This window comes from Prionailurus viverrinus, chromosome B4, assembly GCF_022837055.1.
Source record: "Prionailurus viverrinus isolate Anna chromosome B4, UM_Priviv_1.0, whole genome shotgun sequence".
NCBI classification, from domain to species: Eukaryota; Metazoa; Chordata; class Mammalia; order Carnivora; family Felidae; genus Prionailurus; species Prionailurus viverrinus.
In genome coordinates this window covers 80,464,807-80,486,509 of record NC_062567.1, presented here as the reverse complement: position 1 = coordinate 80,486,509, position 21,703 = coordinate 80,464,807, and the positions used below count along the sequence as shown (strand labels likewise).

The 21,703-nt window shown below is 51.5% G+C and overlaps 2 protein-coding genes across 3 annotated transcripts; one reads left to right on the top strand and one right to left on the bottom strand.

The window, feature by feature from the left end:
- Positions 1-2,693: 2,693 nt before the first annotated feature.
- Positions 2,694-4,692, bottom strand: GPR182 (G protein-coupled receptor 182). Its single transcript, XM_047866997.1, has 2 exons — positions 4,518-4,692; positions 2,694-3,993 (listed from the first exon to the last, which is right to left on the bottom strand). The coding sequence occupies exon 2, from the start codon at positions 3,975-3,977 to the stop codon at positions 2,832-2,834; it is 1,146 nt and encodes a 381-aa protein (XP_047722953.1). The 5' UTR covers positions 3,978-3,993; positions 4,518-4,692; the 3' UTR covers positions 2,694-2,831.
- A 7,649-nt stretch (positions 4,693-12,341) lies between these two features.
- On the top strand, positions 12,342-20,966 carry RDH16 (retinol dehydrogenase 16). Of its 2 annotated transcripts, XM_047866861.1 has the most exons (7): positions 12,342-12,693; positions 13,712-13,875; positions 16,336-16,670; positions 17,825-18,083; positions 19,376-19,539; positions 20,085-20,321; positions 20,696-20,966. In XM_047866861.1, exons 2-6 carry the CDS (start codon positions 13,817-13,819, stop codon positions 20,300-20,302), a joined length of 1,035 nt encoding a protein of 344 aa, XP_047722817.1. In that variant the 5' UTR covers positions 12,342-12,693; positions 13,712-13,816; the 3' UTR covers positions 20,303-20,321; positions 20,696-20,966. The 2 variants fall into 2 exon arrangements, with proteins under 2 accessions (XP_047722817.1, XP_047722818.1); XM_047866862.1 differs by lacking the exons at positions 12,342-12,693; positions 13,712-13,875 and adding an exon at positions 14,614-14,774.
- The last annotated feature ends 737 nt before the right edge of the window (positions 20,967-21,703 follow it).

Genomic DNA, 21,703 nt, shown 5'->3' with positions numbered 1-21,703 from the left:
TGGCTCAGAGAGTAGTGGGACTCTTGCTCATGTCTAGTTGGACAAGAGATTTGGCCTCAAAGTGTCCTGCCAGTGCCATCGGATTCACTGACATGGTATGTTGGAGTGGAGAGAGGCAGAATCAGGGAGGAGGTGGATGTTTGGCACAATCTCACGAGGTCGATAACAAATGTACCTCCACAGAGAAGGAGATAGACCCCAGAGGCTGGGCGTGATGTGGCCCATTTGGTCTCAGCACAGTGGCCAGGCGTGACCCCCAGCGGTGCTCAGTCAGTGCTGAGCCGAGCAGCCTTGCTGTGGTCAGTATCACTGGTTCTCTGTCCTCCCGAGGCCCTGAGGAGGTATTCACACTGCCCTGGGTGACAGCGGTTGCCAGAGAAATCTGTGAGAAGAGTGAGACCATGGGGGGATGGCCTCTGAGGTCACTTGGGATAGGACCGGTGTAAAATTAGGTTCCCTTTAGGAAGCTTCTGGAGCCTAAGTCCGAGGAGGCAGTGATGTAGGCATCAGATTTTGGCTTGGTTTTTATATGAGCACAAGGGACGAGGGTCTTTAGTGCATTTTCTGTATTACTGGGTTAAACCCTTACTGCAACCCCATGTCACAACCTGGACTCTCCCGGTTGAAAAAGCCCTCAGCTCTGTGCCACTGAGCAGCTGTTTGTCACTTAAGACCCTTTGAGATTTGGGCCCAACGAGCAGGAGGATCATAGGGGGATTTCCCTCTGTGCTCCTGATGCACGGGTATGTACACTATTGGAGCACGTGTTTCATGCATCTGGTGAATATGGTTTCAGATTTCTAAGAACAGAGGAGAGAGCACTCTGGGTCAGTGAATGGTTGTTCCAAGTTAAACATTCCAGAAATACTGAGCCCTTGAGCAGAACAGAGGCTCTCAGTGATTATGCCCACAAGCCCTTCATTCTCCACAGCCAGGACTAGGAGGCCAGAGACTTGGAACCAGTGGATCATGTTCTTAGGCCTTGCCTTTGTGGACACGGGCCTAGACCCTAACTGATAAATGAGTCTTTAAAAAAAGATTTTTTTTTTTAATGTTTTATTTGAGAGAGAGAGAGAGAGACAATGCGTGAGTGGGGGAGGGGCAGAGAGAGAAGCAGACATAGAATCCTAAGCAGCCTCCAGGCTCCAAGCTGTCAGCATAGAGCCCAACGCGGGGCTCGAACCCACGAACTGTGAGATCATGACCTGAGCTGAGGTTGGACGCTCAACTGACTGAGCCACCCAGGGACCCTGATAAATGAGTTGTTTACAGAAGACCTAATTTTTTTTTTTTTTTTTTTTTTTTTTTAGGATTTTTAAAATTGTCTTTTATTTTGAGAGACAGAGAGTATGAGTAGGGGCGGGGGGAGGGAGCAGAGAGAACCCCAAGCAGGCTCTGCACTCTCACAAACCTTGAGATCATGACCTGAGCCAAGATCAAGAGTTGGATGCTTAACTGACTGAGTCACCAGGTGCCCCCAGAAGACCTACTTATTAATAAGAAGACTTCATTTCCTATCTATGGGACAAGCATGAATAGAAGTAAGTTGCAGGACAGGAAAATTATGAAAAGACCTGGCCAAGGAGAATGAAGTTTAGCGGTGAGAACAGACTTAGAAGAATACCAGAGCGGGGCCCCTGGGTGGCTCAGTCGGTTAAGCGTCCAACTTCAGCTCAGGTCATGATCTCGCAGTTTGTGAGTTCAAGCCCCACCTCGGGCTCTGTGCTGACAACGCAGAGCCTAGAGCCTGCTTTGGCTTCTGTGTCTCCCCCTCTCTCGGCCCCTCCCCTACTTGTACTCTTTTGGTCTCAAAGATGAATAAATAAACATTTTTTAAAAAGTAAGAATACCAGAACTCTGCCCTGTGACAGAATCAGAAAATTTCTGCCTCCCCATCCCATGCAGGGGACAAGGGCTGAGGGACAGAGCATCTGTCAGTGCCTGCTGCTGGCTGTCCCAAGGTCTGCTCCCAGAATGGACATCCTTTGATATTTTCCTATGATCTGGAGAGAAAGCGCGGGATGGGGATGGATTTCTGATAGCCTCTCTTTCTAGAAGTCTGGAGATGTCCTAGATCTGAAGCCAGGAGCAGGTGGGCCGTGAGGAGCACTGACTCTGGGATGGCTCCTCTGCTTCGGGGGGAGGGAAGCAGGATGGATGAAGGGGAGAGTATCAGCAAGGAAATGGAGCCACTTCCTGGATGGTGGGAAGGGTGGGGAGCCAGACCTCTGCTTCACCCCCCTCCATTTGTCATCTCACTGAGGATGCTAGGAAACGTCCTGCTGAGGCCTCCTGGTTCCTTGGCCTCTGACCTCTTGTCCTCACAGCCTGCATAGTTCTCTGGGAGAACAGCAACACACAAACACAAAAGGAAAGTTGTGTGAGCTCCCTGCGGAGCACACTCCTTCCGGCCAGGGTGATTGCTGAAATGAGTGCGTCTCTGTTGAGCATCTCTTTAGCCTATCCCAGCTGGAAGTACAGAGTTTTGAAAGAGCCAGAGTCATGGCTGTCTCTGTTATTTATTTCACTTTTTTTTTTTTCCTGAGTGTCTTCTTTAGTCCTGAGGACCGAGACAAATAGTACAACACTGAGGACTTGTTCTCGACCCCTCCCTGGCCCCCTCTCCTCCTCTCACCTCAATATGACAGGAGATACTCAAAATTAACCATGAGTGTTCTGACCCTTTCCCCCACACCACCCCCCCAAAAAAAAAAATCTCTCACCTACACGTCTAGCCTCCTAGTTTGCTGATGGAGAAGAGTGGGATCTACCTCAGCTGCCTGGGAGAGGCTGAGGGGCAGGGATGGGCGAGGTAGTTGGCGCTTAGAAGTTCAGGCCTGGGTGTTGCTGGGGCCTGCTGTGGCGGGCTGGGCGCCCTCCTTGATGATGACGATGGAGTGCTGAGTGGAGGAGGAGGAGAGGGAGGAAGCACGTCTGTCCCCCCTGGCCCGGACCTTGGGAAGGTAATGGACCACAGCACTCAGCAGCTGGTCCCGGAATCTCGGGCTGAGAAAGTTGTAGAGGATAGGGTTGACGACGCAGTGGAGCATGGAGAAGCAGTCAATGATGTCGTAGAAGAAGTACAGCAGGTGGACCAGGTAGCAGTGGAGGGAGACGTGGGTGCCGTGCAGCGTGAGCAGCAGCAGGGTCACGTGGTAGGGCAGCCAGCAGACGGCGAAGACGGCCACGTAGGCACACACCAGCAGGCAGTGGCGCCGGCCCTCTGGCCATCCCGCCTGCCGAAGCCGGCAGGCCGTCAGCACATTGAAGATCACCATGAGAGGGAAGGGCAGCACGAAGCCCAGGATGGTGGTGGACAGGGCCACCACCAGGGCCCACGTGTTGTACGTTTCAAAGGGCGCCATGAAGAGGCACATGGGCTCCGAGCTCTCCACCAGCTGGATGTGCACCACCTCGGGCAGTGGGATGACGGCAGAGAGGACCCAGACACCCGCGCACACGGCCCGCCGCATCCGGTGCTGGTGGCGCTGCCAGGAGGGAGAGGTGTTGGTGAGGGTGACGTAGCGGTCGATGCTGAGGCACACCAGGAAGAAGATGCTGCTGTACATGTTGGCAAAGTAGAAGTAGTGAGTGAAGCGGCAGGAGAAGCTGCCCCAGAGCCAGGTGTAGTCCAGCATGACCTCCAGCATCCACACGGGCAGAGATAGGACGATGCCCAGGTCCGCTATGGCCATGTTGAGAACGTAGAGGTTGAGCAGCCCCGCCCGGCCCAGGCAGCGCCAGTTGACGCAGATCACCAGGAGGTTCTCCACCAGCCCCACCACGAAGATGGCCAGGTAGAGGACAAAGAGGGTCACTTGCTTGGTGTCCTCCCTGAGCTCCATGTGGCACTCGGGCAAAGTGTGGTTGAAGAAGTAGAGCAGTTCATTCCAGTTGTGGATCTCCCCAAAGTCACTGGCAGGTGCTGTGGTGAACCCTTCCGAGGGGGTAGGCCCCATGTTTTCCCTGACTGACATCAGGACCAGCAAATGCCTGGTGGGGAGAAGAGAGGGTTGGAAGAGAACGGAGACCTCAAAAGCAGCCTTAAGCCTCAAGTTAGTGGGCTACCGGGACCAGGAGGCTTTGGGGGAAGATTCTGGGTCTGAAGAGGCAAGAAAGGCAGTTTAAATATTCAAACTGTGTATAAACAGTACACAGCTCCCTTGCCAGCTTTGACCTGCGAGCAGAGACATTTTCTTAGGGCTCAGTGGTGGGAGAGACCAGAACTGTTGGTGTCTGACCAGGTTCCTCCCCAGCCTGGCCGGTGCCACCCTATCTCCAGCCCCAGGCCATCTCTGACCTCCACTTCTTCTCTCCTGGCACTTCTCCCCTTGGCCCTTTCGTGTGGGCCTTCCTTAGGAAGTCTTAACTCTGTCCCGCCATCTGGGCTATGGATGTGGACACACACACACACACACCCCTCTGATTTATCCCTGGGAACATTTGTGGATTGTGCAGAAAAGCCAATTATCTTCAAGCCCTGATTCCCTTCTTCCCTGAGAGAGGGTGACACCCACCTGAGTTTCTGTCTGGAGCGCCTCTGGTCCTGGAGGGCCGGTGGTGGGTCTGGGCTGCTGGGGAGCTGCAAGGAGACTGGAGGGACTGTGGCTGTGGCGCTGGCTTTGCTGTGGGCTTCAGGGCCGTCCTTCTCATCCAGGAAGTAGTGTCACTGGCTGAGGCTCTGTGGGAGAGGGTCAGTGTTTTTCCTGCCTTCCCCCAATCCAGATAGAGGGGAAGTCACAGCAGAAGACCCAGTGTGCCAGGGGCGGGGAGGAGTCAGGCTGCAAGTATTAAAATCCAGACTCTTGACTCACTAGCTATGGGAATTTGCCTCCTTAAGCCTCAGTCCTCTCCTCTGCAAAATGGGACGATAATATCTACTAACAGGGGTGTTGTGAGAATTAAGTGAGCCAACAAGGTAAAGTGCTCAGCACGGGGCTGGGCCTGTGGTCAATGCTTTACACACACATGTGCTTTCCACTCTAAATTGGCTTGGGGGGCGCCTGGGTGGCGCAGTCGGTTGGGCGTCCGACTTCAGCCAGGTCACGACCTCGCGGTCCGTGAGTTCGAGCCCCGCGTCAGGCTCTGGGCTGATGGCTCAGAGCCTGGAGCCTGTTTCCGATTCTGTGTCTCCCTCTCTCTCTGCCCCTCGCCCGTTCGTGCTCTGTCTCTCTCTGTCCCAAAAAATAAACGTTGAAAAAAAAAAATTGGCTTGGAATCCCACTCTCCCCTGTCTGTTGATTCCTACAAAAGCAGAACTGGATGTGGGTGGGCGGGCTAAAAGAAATCTGAAAATCAGCCAGGCTTTTAGTCACTCTGCCCTTTGCCGCTGGCTTGCACCCATCCCTTGCCATTCTCCCCAGGCTGCATCTTGGCTCTGGGGTGAGAAGCTGGACACAGAGAGAGGATTAAACGTGGGGTGGGAAAGGGGGCTGCACTGAGCTTCAGGGAGTCTCCTAGACCCGGAGGGGGAGAACAGCATCCTTCCCCCACCGCCTCATACTTCTCGTGAAGTGTGGCCAAGGGTGGCTGAGAGAGAGAGACAGACACCAAGCTTCTCTCTCCTGCCAAGCTAGAGGGCAAGGCTCAGAGCCCATGGATGTGTCAGCAGAGCCTCCTGCTTCTCAGCCTACTTTCACCTCAGTTAATTGTTTGACCCCTGAGATACCCTGTGGTATCCCCTGCAGGGAGAAAGGATGGGCTTTCTCATTTTCTGTTAAGCCCAGAGAGGTAGCCCGTCTCATGAGCTGCGCGGCTCAAGGTGTGTTGGCTGGAGGGGATTGCGTACGCATATTTAATCGAGGTGAAGTTCCCATAACAATATTAACCGGCTTACAGTGTACAGGTCAGTGGAGTTTAATACATTGATGTTATTATGTAACCACCACCCCTCTCTAGGTCCTAACATTTTCATAACCCCCCAAGAGAACCCCATACCCGGTAAGCACTGCCTACTTCCCTCTTCTCCCAGCCCCTGGCAATAACCATTCTGCTTTCTGTCTCTGTGGATTTACCTATCATGCATATTTAACATAAATGGAATCATACAATGCGTGACCCTTGTGTCTTTTTTTTCCCACTTCACATAACGTTTCTGAGGTTCATCCTCATTATAGCACGTATATGCATTTCATGACCTTTTATGTCTGAGTAATGGTCCATTGCATGGATAGGCCACATTCTGTTTATCCATTCAAGGAGGTGATTTTTTTTTTTTAATTTTTTTTTTCAACGTTTATTTATTTTTGGGACAGAGAGAGACAGAGCATGAACGGGGGAGGGGCAGAGAGAGAGGGAGACACAGAATCGGAAACAGGCTCCAGGCTCTGAGCCATCAGCCCAGAGCCCGACGCGGGGCTCGAACTCACAGACCGCGAGATCGTGACCTGGCTGAAGACGGACGCTTAACCGACTGCGCCACCCAGGCGCCCCAAGGAGGTGATTTTTTTTAAGATTGCTAATTAATTTTTTGTTGTAGTGAAATAAACATAACGTCAAATTTACCATCTTAGATATTTTTTTTTTAAGTTTATTTATTTTGGAGAGACACAGAGAGAGAACATGAGCGGGGGAGGTGCAGAGAGAGAGGGAGACACAGAATCCGAAGCGGGCTTCAGGCTCTGAGCTGTCAGCACAGAGCCCGATGCGGGGCTCAAACCCACAAACTGTGAAATCATGATCTGAGCCAAAGTCCTATGCTTTACCGACTGAACCACCCAGGCATCCCACCATTTTAGCTGTTTTTAATTATATAGTTCAGTAGCATTAAGTAAGGGGTACCTGGCTGGCTCAGTTGTTAGAACATGTGACTCTTGATCTGGGAGTCATGAGTTTAAGCCCCACATTGGGTGTAATTAATTAATTATTTAAAGTAATTAATACTTTCATTCATTGGTTAATTAATACTTTAATTAATTAAGGATATTCCCATTGTTGTGCAACTATCTCCACAAGAGGGGATATTTTTAATTTTGCAATTTTCTTTTTTTTTTTATTTTTTTTTATGTTTATTTATTTCTGAGACAGAGAGAGACAGAGCATGAGAGGGGGAGGGGCAGAGAGAGAGGGAGACCCAGAATTGGAAGCAGGCTCCAGGCTCCGAGCTGTCAGCACAGAGCCTGACGCGGGGCTCAAACTCACAAACTGTGAGATCATGACCTGAGCCGAAGTCGGTCACTCAACCGACTGAGCCACCCAGGCGCCGCTAATTCTGCAAGTTTCTTAAAGCCTTCTATAGAAAAACTGTTTCTCTATTCATAACACTTCTGACACCAAATATGTAGGGGTTTTTCTCCAATACCAATTAGTTTTCCAACTCCCGGACACCCTATAACCGTGGGTGTCCTAAAATTTATCAATTCTGGCACCAACCTGAAGTTGGTGTCAGGCTCCACAGGTTTAAGGGCTCAGTCCCACAGGATTGTTCTCACTTTAGATGCCAGTCACAAACATGACTCTGTCCAACATGGTTACAAAGTCCCCATAATCCCCCCACCTCTGTGTCAATAATTTGCTGGCATGGCTCACAAAACTCAGGGAAACATTTACTTTGTTTACTGGTTTATTATAAAGGATGCAAATGCACAGCCAGATAAGGAGTATATAGTGTGAGGTCGGGAAGGGTCCTGAGCTTTGTTCCCATGGAGTTGGGTACACTGGCCTCCTGGCATGTGGATATGTTCACCGACCCAGAAGCTCTCTGAACCTCACAGTTTTAGAATTTTTATGCCTGCTTCAACATAAAGGCATGATCTATTATAAATTATAACTCTAGTCTCTGACTTCTTCCCAGAGGACAGGAGGTGAGGTTGGGCATTCCAGGCATCTAGGCAAGGCTTGGTCTTTCTGGGAGTCAGTCCCCATCCTGAAACTATCTGGGAAATCCCAAGGGATTTAAGAGCTCAGGAATTAGGGGCAGAGACCAAGTATACATTTCTTATCATGTCACACTTCTACTCACACATCAGACCACCCCTAGACCAAGAAATCCGTCATGATGAGCTATGACAATGTAAAATGTGGTTTACTTTGATTTTTCAGACAGTTCTATTTTCTCTCTCTTTTGGATCCCAGTTTCTATCCTATGGATATCGTTTTTTAATAGAGAGCCTTCTGAAAATTCTCACTTCCTTCTCCATACCTTTGACCCATGCAGGTGGAGGCTCTACTAGATCAAGCACCCTTCAGGAAGACCTAGTTCTCATCTCTGTTCTTTCTCTCTACACATTCTGACTCATGGCCATTTCCACTCCTCTCAAGACTGCACTCGAGTGGCTCATGTCTCCTGGGTCTCCGAATCTTTGACCCCAGGATCTTTTCCCTCCCGTATGGAGACATCACCCTCCACCTGGCTCCCCGGCCCCCCTTCCCCCACATCACTGAATGTGTATGTGCAGCAGGAGGAAATGATGGGGTGCCTTCTGGCAGAGGCACAGAGGGAAAGCTGTTCCCTCAGGAAGAAATAAGTGACAGCTCTGCAGTTTTCATGTGGCTGTTTTTCTTTGGAGGGAGGAGGTGTGCAGCTGGAGAGAGAGAGATTGGAAGGAAGGGAAAGACAGAGGGGGCAGGACCCAGGCTTCTTGCCAACCTGAGCAGGAGGGGAGCAGCACACAGCTTTGCTCCAAGTAACAGGAACAGCAGCAGCAAAACAATTCCTGGAAATTTGCTCTTTCTCCTTCCTACCACCTCCCCAACTTTTTTTTCCAAAAAATGTAGACAAGATATTGTAATCAACAATCAGAAAGGAAGGAAGGTACCAGGGAGGAGTTATTGGAGGCACAGATAAAAGCAGGCAGCTTCCCAGGGTCAGGTGGGGGCCAAGGGCTTGTGCCTGGACCCTGGAAGGAGGGCTGGGCAGGCCGTCTGGCCTGTGTGGCCGAGGACCCTACTTTGTGTGTTGAGGGCGGATGGATTGCGGACTGGTTTAGGCTGAGGAGTTTGGCAACGACTGTACTTCCGCTCCCAGCCTAGCTGCCAGCAGGTCACTGAGTACAGAAGCCAAGCCCAGCCACAGAGGTCATTTGGCCCTCCTGCCGCAGCTTCCCCCTGCCAGGGAGGCAGCCTTATCTGCCCAACGGCACCAGCCTGGTCCCCGGGCGTCCCAAAGAAGGATGTGGTCCAGCGACCCTGTCCTTGGCTCTGCTCAGCTCTTTCCTGCTTACTCGCTCTTCGCTGAGGCACAGTGGAGCTAACGCTACTTCGGGGACCAGACCTGACTTTGACACCGTGTTCTGTTACTTAGTAGCTATGTGACTTTGCACAAGTCACTTTACCCTTCTGAGTCTTAGTTTCCTTATATGTAAAGTGAGGTGACTGATGCTTCCTTCAGGGGTTATTGTATGGGACATACGAGATACGTAAAGTGCTTGGCATAAGCATGTTCCTTTCCCACTATTTGGGGATGAGGAAGGAGAGATCCCTTCTTGGGAAATTACGTTGAGATACCTCTGCCCAGTCCCACCACTATGAGCCGTTTTTCTCTCAGCTGGATCGACACCAGCTTCCTCTTTCATTTAGTTGTCTGGTGTTCTGTTTCTCACGTGAAAGGTCAAGAATATTCCCAATGCCACTATGAATTACCACAAAAGCGATATAGCGACAAGTTAGCATTTGTGATTGACATGTACTGTTTGATCCTCATTAAGTTGTTACACTGTCATAGGCAAGGCTTCTATCATGTCGTGAGGCACGGAGAGGTTAAACAACTAGCCTGTGTCACACTGTAAATCCTTATTATAGGGATTCTTGACCTAGATTCCTGGCACCTAATGGCTTTAGGTGGTCTGCGAACTGCCTGAAAAGCATATTCAAAATCCCGTATGTTGTGTTAAGTCATTTTTATGGGGCTTAGAGTCTTCCTTAGATTCTCAAAAGGATCCACAATGTCCAAAAGGTTAAAACTGACCGCCCTCAAAGCGCCTCTTGTGGATAAAAAAGTCTTAGAAGCACAGCATACACTTGGGTGGTGGTGACTCAGCCTTTGGAATTCTGGGAAATTTCTTGAGTGAGAGCAAAGTCCCCTTTGTGGAGGCGGAGAGAAGCATGGGATGACCTGGGGAGGGGTTGAGAAATGGGAGGTGAAATGTCTTTGCTGTCACAAGATGAAGGACAATGTTTCCTCCCTATGATTTCCCAAGAGAATGTATGTGGAGGTGTGCAAGGTTAGTGCCAGGAAGGGGAGGCTCTGAGGGACCGACAGACACTGGAAGGTCCCCAGGGAAACTGGCACCACCCAGCAGCCTCCCAGCATGCCTTCACTCTTCCCCACCCTGTAATTTCCTATCCATCTCCTGGCTTTTGTCCCTCCCTCGGAACTCTCCCCCCTCCACTTCCTGATCCCTAGCACCTCCCCCAGGGTCTCCGTAGATGTGCTGACACTCCTTGTTGATCCCAGATTTAGTCAGTTTCTCCTAACTTTTGTTGAGCGCGTAACCTGGGCTGGACGGCAATGCCCCTTGACTTCTCCAGCGTTTCCGGAGGCCTTGACCTCCTAAGGTTCCCTCTTGACCACGACATAGATTCTTAGACTCCCCGAGAGTTGAAATGGAAAGGACTCACAAGATCATCCTGAACCTCCTCCCTCATTAAGAGGGGAGGAAGGGAGGCTTTGGGGAATCTCAAGGCAGGACAGTGTGAGAAATGCAGGTGAAAATGGAGAGGGAAGTGGGATGCTGGAGGGTCATCTACTTTCGCATGTGTTCATCTTGTAGGACGCCAGGTGCTGCCAGGTACTAGAAAACTAAAACTGGTGAGACTCAGTCCCTGCCCCCGAGGGGCTGCAGCCTTCAAGGCTCTAGTGTTCAGCACATGGGCGACCCATACTGCTTCAATCAGATGAAATCATTTTTTCAGGCTTTACCTGGAGTTTCTGGATTTCTACCATTTCTCTACCCGCCCCCCCCCCCCCAAACAATGCTTATCCAGCCATTCTGTGGCCTCTTGGGGAGAGATGTTCAAGAGGAATGGTGTTTGGGACCACATTCAGATTGTCTTCCCAGAGTGTCAGGGAGCTGTGCACCGGTTAGGTCTCTGATTTCTGCCAGTGCTTCCTGAAGGACACAACCACAGAAACTTATTGAAGGGCTCTGCCTAGGGCCACAACTCAATGGTCCTGCCACAATGGCAGGTGAGCCTCAAGGGCGAAGAGGTCCAATGTAAGCCGGCCTCAATATCCCTTGAACTATTGCATGACCCCCTCCCTCCCAGGCTTCTTTTCTGGGGAAGGAGCTTGGTACATTTCAGTGGATGTAAGCAGGGACTAGAGCCCAATCCTGTCAGAGGCCACCGGGGTGCCCTGAGAAAGCCGCCCCATCGACAGCTGTGCCCATTCTTCTTTTATGATGTGATGTCATCTGCCTCATCCTGAAGCCCCTCCATGGGCAGCTATTCCGTCCAGTCTCCAGTCCTATCTTGAGTCTGCTGAGGGGGCAGCTCCCCCCTCCTCCCCATCATCATTGGGATACAACTGAATGGATATTTTTGCAGTTATGGGGCTTACAGCCCCCCCTGCTTGCGTGAGGTTTTAGGTCCTGTGCAAGCCAGTCTTTTCTGCCTTCTGGGTCTGTGTCTGAAATTCTGGATGTGGGAGGGGCAGAGGGCAATGCAGGCAGGCACCCAGGGCCTGCTGAAAGGGTAGCAGCTGTGAGCCCCGCTTTGCTGAAGTGCTTCCTTTCAACGCTCCCAGCAACTGGGAACAGTCTCTCTCCTGCATGTGCCCACCTTCATTCCCTTCTCCCCCATCTTTGCCTCCGATATCAGGCACCCCTTTAGTCTCCTGAACACCTTTCTGCCCCTTCCCTACTAAAGGGAGGGGACCTTATACTCTCTGCCTTCTCCTTCTAACCCCTCGAGAGGCTGACAGTGACTTAGATTCCTGAGGAATGAACTCTGTGTCCTGAGCCAGATGATGAAACCCAGGCCCAGAGAGCATGTTGAATGCAAATGTGTCTTGAATCAAAGTGTAGCTTCCCATTAAGAACCCTCCTGAGCTTGGGAATGTCAAGGCCCAGCATGCTGGCAGAACAATGAAACAGCTCTAAACCTGGGACCCAGTGCAGAGTGGCCCATGTCACCCCATGTGTAGTCACATGGACACAGAGAGCAGAGGGCAGGGAAAGGGTGAGGGAGCCCTGCTGACAGCAAGCTATCTTTCTGGGCAGGATTTGGGCTTTTCAAGGGCATATGTCAGCACTTACAAAAGTAGCCCAAAGAGCAGACAGGTTGAGGATAGGAAAAAATGTTCCGGAAAGACAATGATCAGGAGGGAAATTAAAGACTTCATGCCAGAGAGCCTGGAGGCCGGACTGCCTATACAGCCATCCTGACTGAGGAGGCCAGACCCTTTTCTGATCATAGCCTGTCTGCCTGTTCCCTGCAAAGCCATGTGGCTGTACCTGGCGGCCCTCGTGGGCCTGTACTACCTCCTGCGCTGGTACCGGGAGAGGCAGGTGGTGAGCGACCTCTGAGACAAGTACATCTTCATCACGGGCTGTGACTCGGGCTTCGGGAACCTGCTGGCCAGGCAGCTGGACCTGCGAGGCTTGAGGGTGCTGGCCGCATGTCTGACGGAGAAGGGGGCAGAGCAGCTGAGAGACCAGACATCAGACAGGCTAGAGACGGTGATCCTGGATGTCACCAAGACAGAGAGCATCTCTGCGGCCACCGAGTGGGTGAAGGAGCGTGTGGGTGACGGAGGTACTGCCCAGATTCCTGTTTGTGCCTCTTTGTTGCTTCTCTCTATGCAAGGGAGACCTTTTTTCTGCTAACTGGGAAGATTCCCAGGATGTTTTCCAGAACTTGAAGTCATAACTAGCTTTCTTTGCCTCACCCAGCTTATCAGAAGAGGGTCTTACTTCTCCACTGCCCCCCGCCTTGAGACCTTGGAGCTCTGGAGTTTTGGGGAGAGGGTGCCCTGATGAAGATGTGCCCTCCCCAAATTCCTCCTCTCTCAGCAGAGGTTCTGGATTTCTTTTTTTTTTTTTAAGAATTTTTTAGGGGCGCCTGGGTGGCGCAGTCGGTTAAGCGTCCGACTTCAGCCAGGTCACGATCTCGCGGTCCGTGAGTTCGAGCCCCGCGTCGGGCTCTGGGCTGATGGCTCAGAGCCTGGAGCCTGTTTCCGATTCTGTGTCTCCCTCTCTCTCTGCCCCTCCCCCGTTCATGCTCTGTCTCTCTCTGTCCCAAAAATAAATAAATAAACGTTGAAAAAAAAATTTAAAAAAAAAAAAAGAATTTTTTAAATATTTATTCTTTCTTTGAGAGACAAAGCATGAGTGGGGGAGGGGCAGAGAGACAGGGAGACACAGAATTCGAAGTAGGCTCCAGGCTCTGAGCTGTCAGCATAGAGCCCGACGCGGGGCTCAAACTCACAAACCGTGAGATCATGACCTGAGCTGAAGTTGGATGCCCAACCGACTGAGTCACCCCGGCGCCCCGGTTCTGGATTTCTCGATGCTGAGTGACTAGGAAGACTCACTTTCTGGAGGAGGAGTTGAGACAGGGGACCCAGCCTGAATGCTTGCTTTGGTGGCTGGGGGCATTGCTGGAGCCAGGTCCTGTTCTCAGCACTTTAACAACACCTCATGGTATTCTATGAAATTGTTTCCTGCATTTTATTCATCATATTCAATATAAACGATGTCTTAGCAAACTTTTTTGTTGTGTTTTGTCCCCGAGCCTTGTGACGTCCTTGCCCCTCTGCCTGTCTGTCTTGCAGGAGGGAGCTCTCCTACTTTGGGGTGAAGGTGGCTGTGATTGAGCCTGGTTTCTTCAACACTGGAGTAACCAACTCTGAGAAGATTTCTAGGGCCATCCAGGAAGCATGGGATCAGGCCAGCCCAGAGGTCAAGGAGATCTATGGGGAGAAGTTTCTGGCATCTGGTGAGTGAGCTGTGGACTGGGGGGAAGGGAGACAAACCCTTGTGGGCAGCCTGAGCCCATCCCAGCTCCTCCTACAGACTGGGTCAGGCCTCCAGGCTCTGACTCAGCCCACACAGTGGGGACATTTAACTCGATCCCCATGGTCCCGTGTGGCCACCTGCTGACCTCAGGAAGAGCCAGGCTTGTTAGACCTAGGGGCCACGCTTTCCTCTAATGCCCTCATTTGGGGAGGAAACTGAAGCCAGAGAGGGAAGACATGCATAGATTCCGGACAAGCTGGCATTAGCCAGCTGGTTTTCAGGTGCTTACATTTCTAGTGTTTGTAGAGACCTCAGTTTCTGCGGAGCACATATTCCCAGGAATAGAGCCAGAGGGGGCGTAGTGTGGAGAGTGTTCCTGTGGGAAGGAGTCGGGACACACTCCGATGACATCCCTGCGTCAGATCCTCACAGTGAAGGCACGGATGTGTCTCTGCATTTTTGCGTTCCCACTCCAGATAGTGGAAGCTGCCTACCTGTAGGCCTGGAAACAAGTTGCACAATTGGTACCTACTTCCTGTCCTTTCCAGCTCCCTTTTCCATCCCCTATGGCTCCCCTCTTCAGAAGATCCACACCCGGTGGAGAGAGGAAATGGGTGGGAGGGACGCGCCCACGGGAAGGCGGTCTCGCTGAGTTTCGGCAGGGCACCACCAGGGGGCGCGCGCCTCCGCTCCAGCGCGCGCTCGGTTACAGGTGCTGTCTGGGGAATCTGGCAGAGTTGCCCCTTTTCGGGGGCGTGCGTGGGGATCTCAGCGTCTGGACGTCCTGTGCAGGATCTCAGCGCAGAGATCCGCAGCAGCGAGTCTCCATTCCCCTGGCGCCCCTGCGGGGTTTCTCGTTCTGGGCCCCACAGCTCCCAGGTAAGTGAGTGGCACCCCAGCCTCTTTCTCTTACTATCCTCTCTGAACTTCCTGTGATTTCAGAGAAATGAACTCCGAAGCTCCTGGCACCGGTGACAGGCGGTCACGTTGTTTTGAGGCTTTACAAGAGTGAAGCAGCAGGTGCTGAGGGCTGGGAGGTGTCTCTGCCACGTGGCCCCTTGAAAGTTGATGGTTGAAGGAATCTGTGGTTACTGAGAAAAAAAATCTCCAATTCCTTACAAGTAAAGAAACACGGCCTTATCCTTTAATGGGGTTTGGACATACGTGTCTCATTGGGTCGCTGAGAGTTTCCAGGGCTCCTTCCTTCCTCCTTGCCTTCTTCTCCACTGCCCTTGAGGAAGCCCTTGTTAGGAGGGTCCTGGCAGTGACCCCCAGGAAGCAGAAACAGGTGAGGCTCTGCAGGACCAGGCCTTGCCAGGCTGCCACCGCTTCCCGCCTTAAGAGATAAATGCTTTCAGGACTACAGTCACCTCTCTGCACATAACAGTTTCAACTAAAGGCTTAATCTGTACCCCTTTCTGTCCTTTTCACCTGCTGGGGGATACTTCTGCAGTTATGGGGCTTACAGCCCTCACTGCTTGTGTGAGGTTTTAGGTCCTGTGCAAGCCAGTCTTTTCTGCCTTCCGAGTCTGTGTCTGAAATTCTGGATGTGGGAGAGGCAGAGGGCAATGCAGGCAGGCACCCGGGGCCTGCTGAAAGGGTAGCAGCTGTGAGCCCCGCTTTGCTGAAGTGCTTCCTTTCAACGTTCCCAGCAACTGGGAACAGTCTCTCTCCTGCATGTGCCCACCTTCATTCCCTTCTCCCCCAACTTTGCCTCCGATATCAGACACCCCTTTAGTCTCCTGAACACCTTTCTTCCCCAGAGAAATACTGTATCTGGAGGGAATCTATTCCTTAAACATTTTGCCTTCTCTGATCTCAGTGAGAGTGACAATGACTTAGTCTTCTCAGAAATGAATTCTGAATTCTTATCTGGCTCAGAAAGGGAAACCCTGGTTCATAGCATAAGCTGGCAGCCAAGGTCACACAGCTGGTTGGTAGCAAACCTGGGTGTTGAAACCACATGCGTCTCGATTCGCAATGTATATATCTTCTTCGTAAGAATCTCCAGTAGGTCAGGGAGACCAGAGGTACAGCCTCGAACAGGAACAAAGTAAGAAGACAGTTCTGAACCATGAGATTTAGGACATAGGGGATTCCAGTGTGTGTGTGTGTGGGGGGGGATTGGGGGGTATGTCTGAGGGAGTAGGTGGGCAGAGGAAAATGGGAGGAGTGGAAGGACCAGGAGAAGGTGACTGAGAAAAGTATCCTCATGTCAAAGGATTCTTTGTGAAATCCAATGGCATCCAGTAGAAACAGCATTAGTGTACCGAAGAGCATGCAAGTTGAGGCCGGAATCAAGAGTACTCACTAAAGGCAGTGACCAGGAAGAACTTGAGGACTCCATGTGAGACAGCCTGGCGGCTGGCCCGCTACTCACACCTTGTGTGTTCCTAAGTCATCCTGTCTGAACACCGGCTACACTCTTGTTTCATTTCAGCCTGTGTGTTCCCCACAAAGCCATGTGGCTGTACCTGGCGGCCCTCGTGGGCCTGTACTACCTCCTGCGCTGGTACCGGGAGAGGCAGGTGGTGAGCGACCTCCGAGACAAGTACATCTTCATCACAGGCTGTGACTCGGGCTTCGGGAACCTGCTGGCCAGGCAGCTGGACCTGCGAGGCTTGAGGGTGCTGGCTGCGTGTCTGACGGAGAAGGGGGCAGAGCAGCTGAGAGACCAGACGTCAGACAGGCTGGAGACAGTGATCCTGGATGTCACCAAGACAGAGAGCATCTCTGCGGCCACCGAGTGGGTGAAGGAGCATGTGGGAGACAGAGGTACTGCCCAGATTCCTGTTTGTGCCTCTTTGTTGCTTCTCTCTATGCAAGGGAGACCTTTTTTCTGCTAACTGGGAAGATTCCCAGGATGTTTTGATTTTCGAAGCCTCAAGCTTTGGAGTTTCCTGAGCAGAAGGCCTGAGTGCCTGAGTCTGAGCCCAGGGTTAAATGAGCCCAGCCTGAGTTTAGGGCCAATAGTCTGAGGAGGTGTTAGGACACTGAGGTTTGCTACGGGGCAGCGTGGGGCTGAGCCAGGCTAGACCCAGGCTCCTGATCTCAGCAGATACACATTTTCTTGTTGGTTCCTTCCCAATGGGCCCTCTGCAGGGCTTTAAGATCAGCCCCACTTAACTTATGAGGACACTGAGGCTTATGAGGGAGCTGAAGGGACTTTTGGTCAAATGTGGGTGAGGGGTCCTATTCTTCCCCCTCTATTATGCTGCCTGCCCTTTTCGGAAAAGAAGACATCATTGATGTCTTTTTTGTGATTAAAAACGTAAAACATGCTCCTTGTATACAACATAGAAGATGATAAAGATAAAAGGAGATTTTCCAAATGTCAGTTTCCGGAGTCAGTTACATAGTTATGTATCCTATGATCAGCATTTTCATTGTCAAATCCTTTTTTTTCTTTTTTAAAAATACTTTTTAATGGTTTTGTGTGTGTGTGTGTGTGTGTGTGTGTGTGTGTGTTTTTAGAAAGAGAATGAGAACATGAGCCGGTGGGGGAGGGACAGAGAACCCCAAGCAGGCTCCACACTGTCAGCACAGAGCCCGATGCAGGGCTCGACCTCACAAATCGTGAGATGATGACCTCAGCTGAAATCAAGAGTCAGATGCTTAACTGACTGAGCCATCTGGGTGCACCTGGGCACACTCTTAACGAAGCTGGGCTTATTGCCCCTGGTATGCCAGGCACTGAGGAGCAGCAAGTTGAGAAGGAACATCCCTGCGGTCCAATAGCTCAGTGTGCGTGCAAACGCTGATGCCCCGTAGTCACTTCATTCTCACTTCCTCTCTTGCACCCTTTTCCTTTATAGATGTTGTTGATGTGGTAAAAAAAAAAAAAAAAAAGTGGATTGGAAAGTGACTTGGAACCACAGTCGTGTCTCACTCAGGCACACGGTGTTGCTCTCTCCCTACCCTGTAACCAGGACTCTGGGGCCTGGTGAATAATGCTGGCATCTCCATTCCCTTGGCACCCAATGAGTGGCTGACCAAGCAGGACTTCATGAAGATACTCGACGTGAACTTGTTGGGGTTGATAGAGGTGACCCTGAACCTGCTGCCCCTAGTGAGGAAGGCGAAGGGCCGCGTGGTCAACATCTCCAGCATCATGGGCCGGGTGTCCCTTCTGGGTGGGAGCTACTGCATCTCCAAGTATGGCGTCGAGGCCTTCTCCGACTCCCTCAGGTATTGGACTGGGACAGAGCCCATCCTTTAAGTCTTCCTGCTTCTGTGCTTCTGGGGGAGATTTTCCAGGGGGTTCAATCACTCACAACCTCAAAGGCTCTTCCTTCCAGATGCCTCTGTCTTGCTTCGTGCTAGGAATTCATTGGGAAGCACCTTCCCGTGTTCTGGGCATTGGGATGGGCCCCAGGCCTATACAGTTGGTTTCACCTATGGTTGCCCTGGAGGAGGGCCCACGGTTGGGAAATGCTTGAGGCAGAATTGGACCTGAGATCATTTGGCTACAGAGCTCATGTCCATAATTCCTATAATATTCAGCTTCAGGGGGCCCTCGACATGGAGGTCCAGCATTTGACTCAGTTCAACAAGATGCTTCTCGGCATTTCTGTGAGTGCACACAAATGTGTCTGAGGACAAGACGAGGTCCCTGACCTAAAATGTCTGACAGCTGAGAAAGGGACAAGAGAGACACAAATGCTGTGACCATCTATCACGATGGTTGTGACTAACTTAGCTAGCTGTGGTGGTGGTGGTGGTGGCCAGTGGAACAAGGGGAGAGTCTTAGAGAATGGCCTGACCTGAGGATTGAAGAAATGAACTTGTAAACCTGGCAAAGTAGGGTCAGAAGGCCTCCTGTATGAGGGAACGACTCGAGCCCAAGCCCAGGGTGAGTAATGGCTGACTGCCTATGCTGTGGGGTCCTCTAGGCTAGTGGACAAGGCCTGGTCAGGCAGAGGGGATGCTGGGCAGGTGGGCTCAAGGAGACACGGGGGCCCCGGACAGGCTGCAAACTTTCTTGCTATTGGCAGCAGGACCCCGTGGAAGGGATTTACTCAGGGGAGCAATGTGGTCAAATCAGCCTCCGGAGAACCCACTGGCCACAGGGCAGAGGTTGGCTCTGGGTGTCGGGGATCTGAGATGTAGGCAGAGATGTTCCTCAGAGGACAGAAGGCAGATGAGGGAGCAGGGTACAGGAGGTAAAATGGGCAAAGTCTGGAGATGGATTGGATGTGAAGGGAAATAGGAAAAGATGGCATGTAAGTGGTGCTTCACAGCAGAAGAGGTAGGATGTGAGCTAGCCAGCACGCGTGTGGACAGTACTGGAAAACATGTGCACACCTTATGCAGAGATACATCATCATTATTTTCTCCCCCTGGATGCTGCTCTTGGAACCTGTCCGAGCTTTTGAGTTTATCCCACCCCAATCCCAAGTTGGGTGTATATCGGGTTTGTTTGTTGTGTTTTGTGCCCGAGCCTTGTGACGTCCTTGCCCCTCTGCCTGTCTGTCTTGCAGGAGGGAGCTCTCCTACTTTGGGGTGAAGGTGGCTGTGATTGAGCCTGGTTTCTTCAACACTGGAGTAACCAACTCTGAGAAGATTTCTAGGGCCATCCAGGAAGCATGGGATCAGGCCAGCCCAGAGGTCAAGGAGATCTATGGGGAGAAGTTTCTGGCATCTGGTGAGTGAGCTGTGGACTGGGGGGAAGGGAGACAAACCCTTGTGGGCAGCCTGAGCCCATCCCAGCTCCTCCTACAGACTGGGTCAGGCCTCCAGGCTCTGACTCAGCCCACACAGTGGGGACATTTAACTCGATCCCCATGGTCCCGTGTGGCCACCTGCTGACCTCAGGAAGAGCCAGGCTTGTTAGACCTAGGGGCCACGCTTTCCTCTAATGCCCTCATTTGGGGAGGAAACTGAAGCCAGAGAGGGAAGATATGCATGGATTCCGGACAAGCTGGCATTAGCCAGCTGGTTTTCAGGTGCTTACATTTCTAGTGTTTGTAGAGACCTCAGTTTCTGCGGAGCACATATTCCCAGGAGTAGAGCCAGAGGGGGCGTAGTGTGGAGAGTGTTCCTGTGGGAAGGAGTCAGGACACACTCCGATGAAATCCATGGATTCAACCTGGAGATGAGTGGGGAGAGGTGGGGTGCTTTTAGAAACTTCTCTCAAGTTGATCCCAAAGCAAGATTAAAATGTGACGATATGTTGTTCCCTTTGGACAGTCAAGAAATCAGTGAAAAAGTTGAAGTCAACATGTTGCAACAATCTGTACTTGGTGACAAACTGCGTGGAACATGCCCTAACAGCCTGCCACCCCCGCACTCGATACTCATCTGGCTGGGATGCCAAGCTCCTCTACCTCCCCATGAGTTACATGCCTACCTTACTGGTGGATGCCATGATCTACTGGATGGCTCAAAGACCCATCAAGGCTCTGTAACCCCAGACTGGGGTGCATGGTAGGAGGGAGCTGGGTACTGTGTGAGGGTGGGAATCCCTCAGGGGGAGGGAAATACAGTGGAGCGAGGGGGTTCTTGTGTCACCAGGGGCACCCATCTCAGCTTCCTCCTCGCCTCCTCCCCAGACTTCCCTGGACATTAGCACTCTAGGAATATTAGGAGGAAAGTCACAAGTTTTGTGATTGAGGAACAGGGACCCAATAGCACACAACCATACCCTGTTCCTTGAATGACCTCTCAAGGCTTGGAGTCTTTTGGCCCTCCTGCCACTTGAGGAATCCATTCTTGGCAGCGTGTTAGCGGCAGGGAGGGGCTCAGCCCCCTCCTGCTCTGCTTCTGTCCCCGTACTCAAGGTGTCCCTTGCTTCTGTCCAGTGTCCCCCTCCTACAGGATGGACATGGCCTGGGGGAGTTAATGCCCCTTTCCACTGAAGATACCTCTGACAGGGATGGAGATGTGGATGGCAACCACCAGCCTGACCCATCAACCTGAGGTGCCAATTCACAGACCCTGGCTGAAAGGACATGTCTGTAATTGGAATCATGACAGAGGATACAGAAACAAACCAGTTGTTGAGTTGTCTTGAAACCTTGATGTCCATTGATTATTTTTGCCTTAAAATAAAAATTGATAAGTTTACCTAGATCCAGTGATTGGAACTGTGGCCTTGGGGAGTGGTGGGATATGAATCCATAAGAGAAGGAGTCAGGTGCCTTCATGGAGATCATGGGGGTGGGATTTTAAGAGGGGAGTTGGATCACTCTTCTTTCCAAAGAAGTGGGGTGGGAGGCTGTTTCTTTTCCAGGATTTTTCAAGTAACACGGTGTCACAGGAAGACCCAAGGATGGATAGATAAAGAGAAGTTGCTGAGGCACTGGCAGACTCCAGTCCCTTTCCTGGGGACATCAGCCTCTCCCTTCAACAGTAACCTCTCCGCAGCCCTCTTTGTTCCCTCTTTTAGAGTTATGCCCCCCATCTGCAGCCATCCCCAGGTTCCCCAGCCCAGATCCCCTTTCTCACATCCTATGGTAGAGGACAGTAAGAGTCACTTCTGGACCCCAGTCTGTTGTTTTCTGCTAACCTTTGTTGAGCACCTACTATATACTGGGCAGGGGTTCCCTTAATTACCCAGCATTTCCCGAGACCACAACTCTCTACATCTCCACTGTTCTGATGATGTTCTGAGTATGAACTGAACAGAGAACGCATTGTACAAAGTGATGTAGATTCCTGGGATGAGGACAAATTGGTGCTGGGAGCTGCCTCATCAGGTGCCTTAATTTTCTTCCCTCAGTTTCAGACTGAGGCTATGGAGACCTTAGGGGGACCTGATACTGTAGAATATCAGTGTTCTTGGTGAAAACAGAAAGCTAGGTCAGATG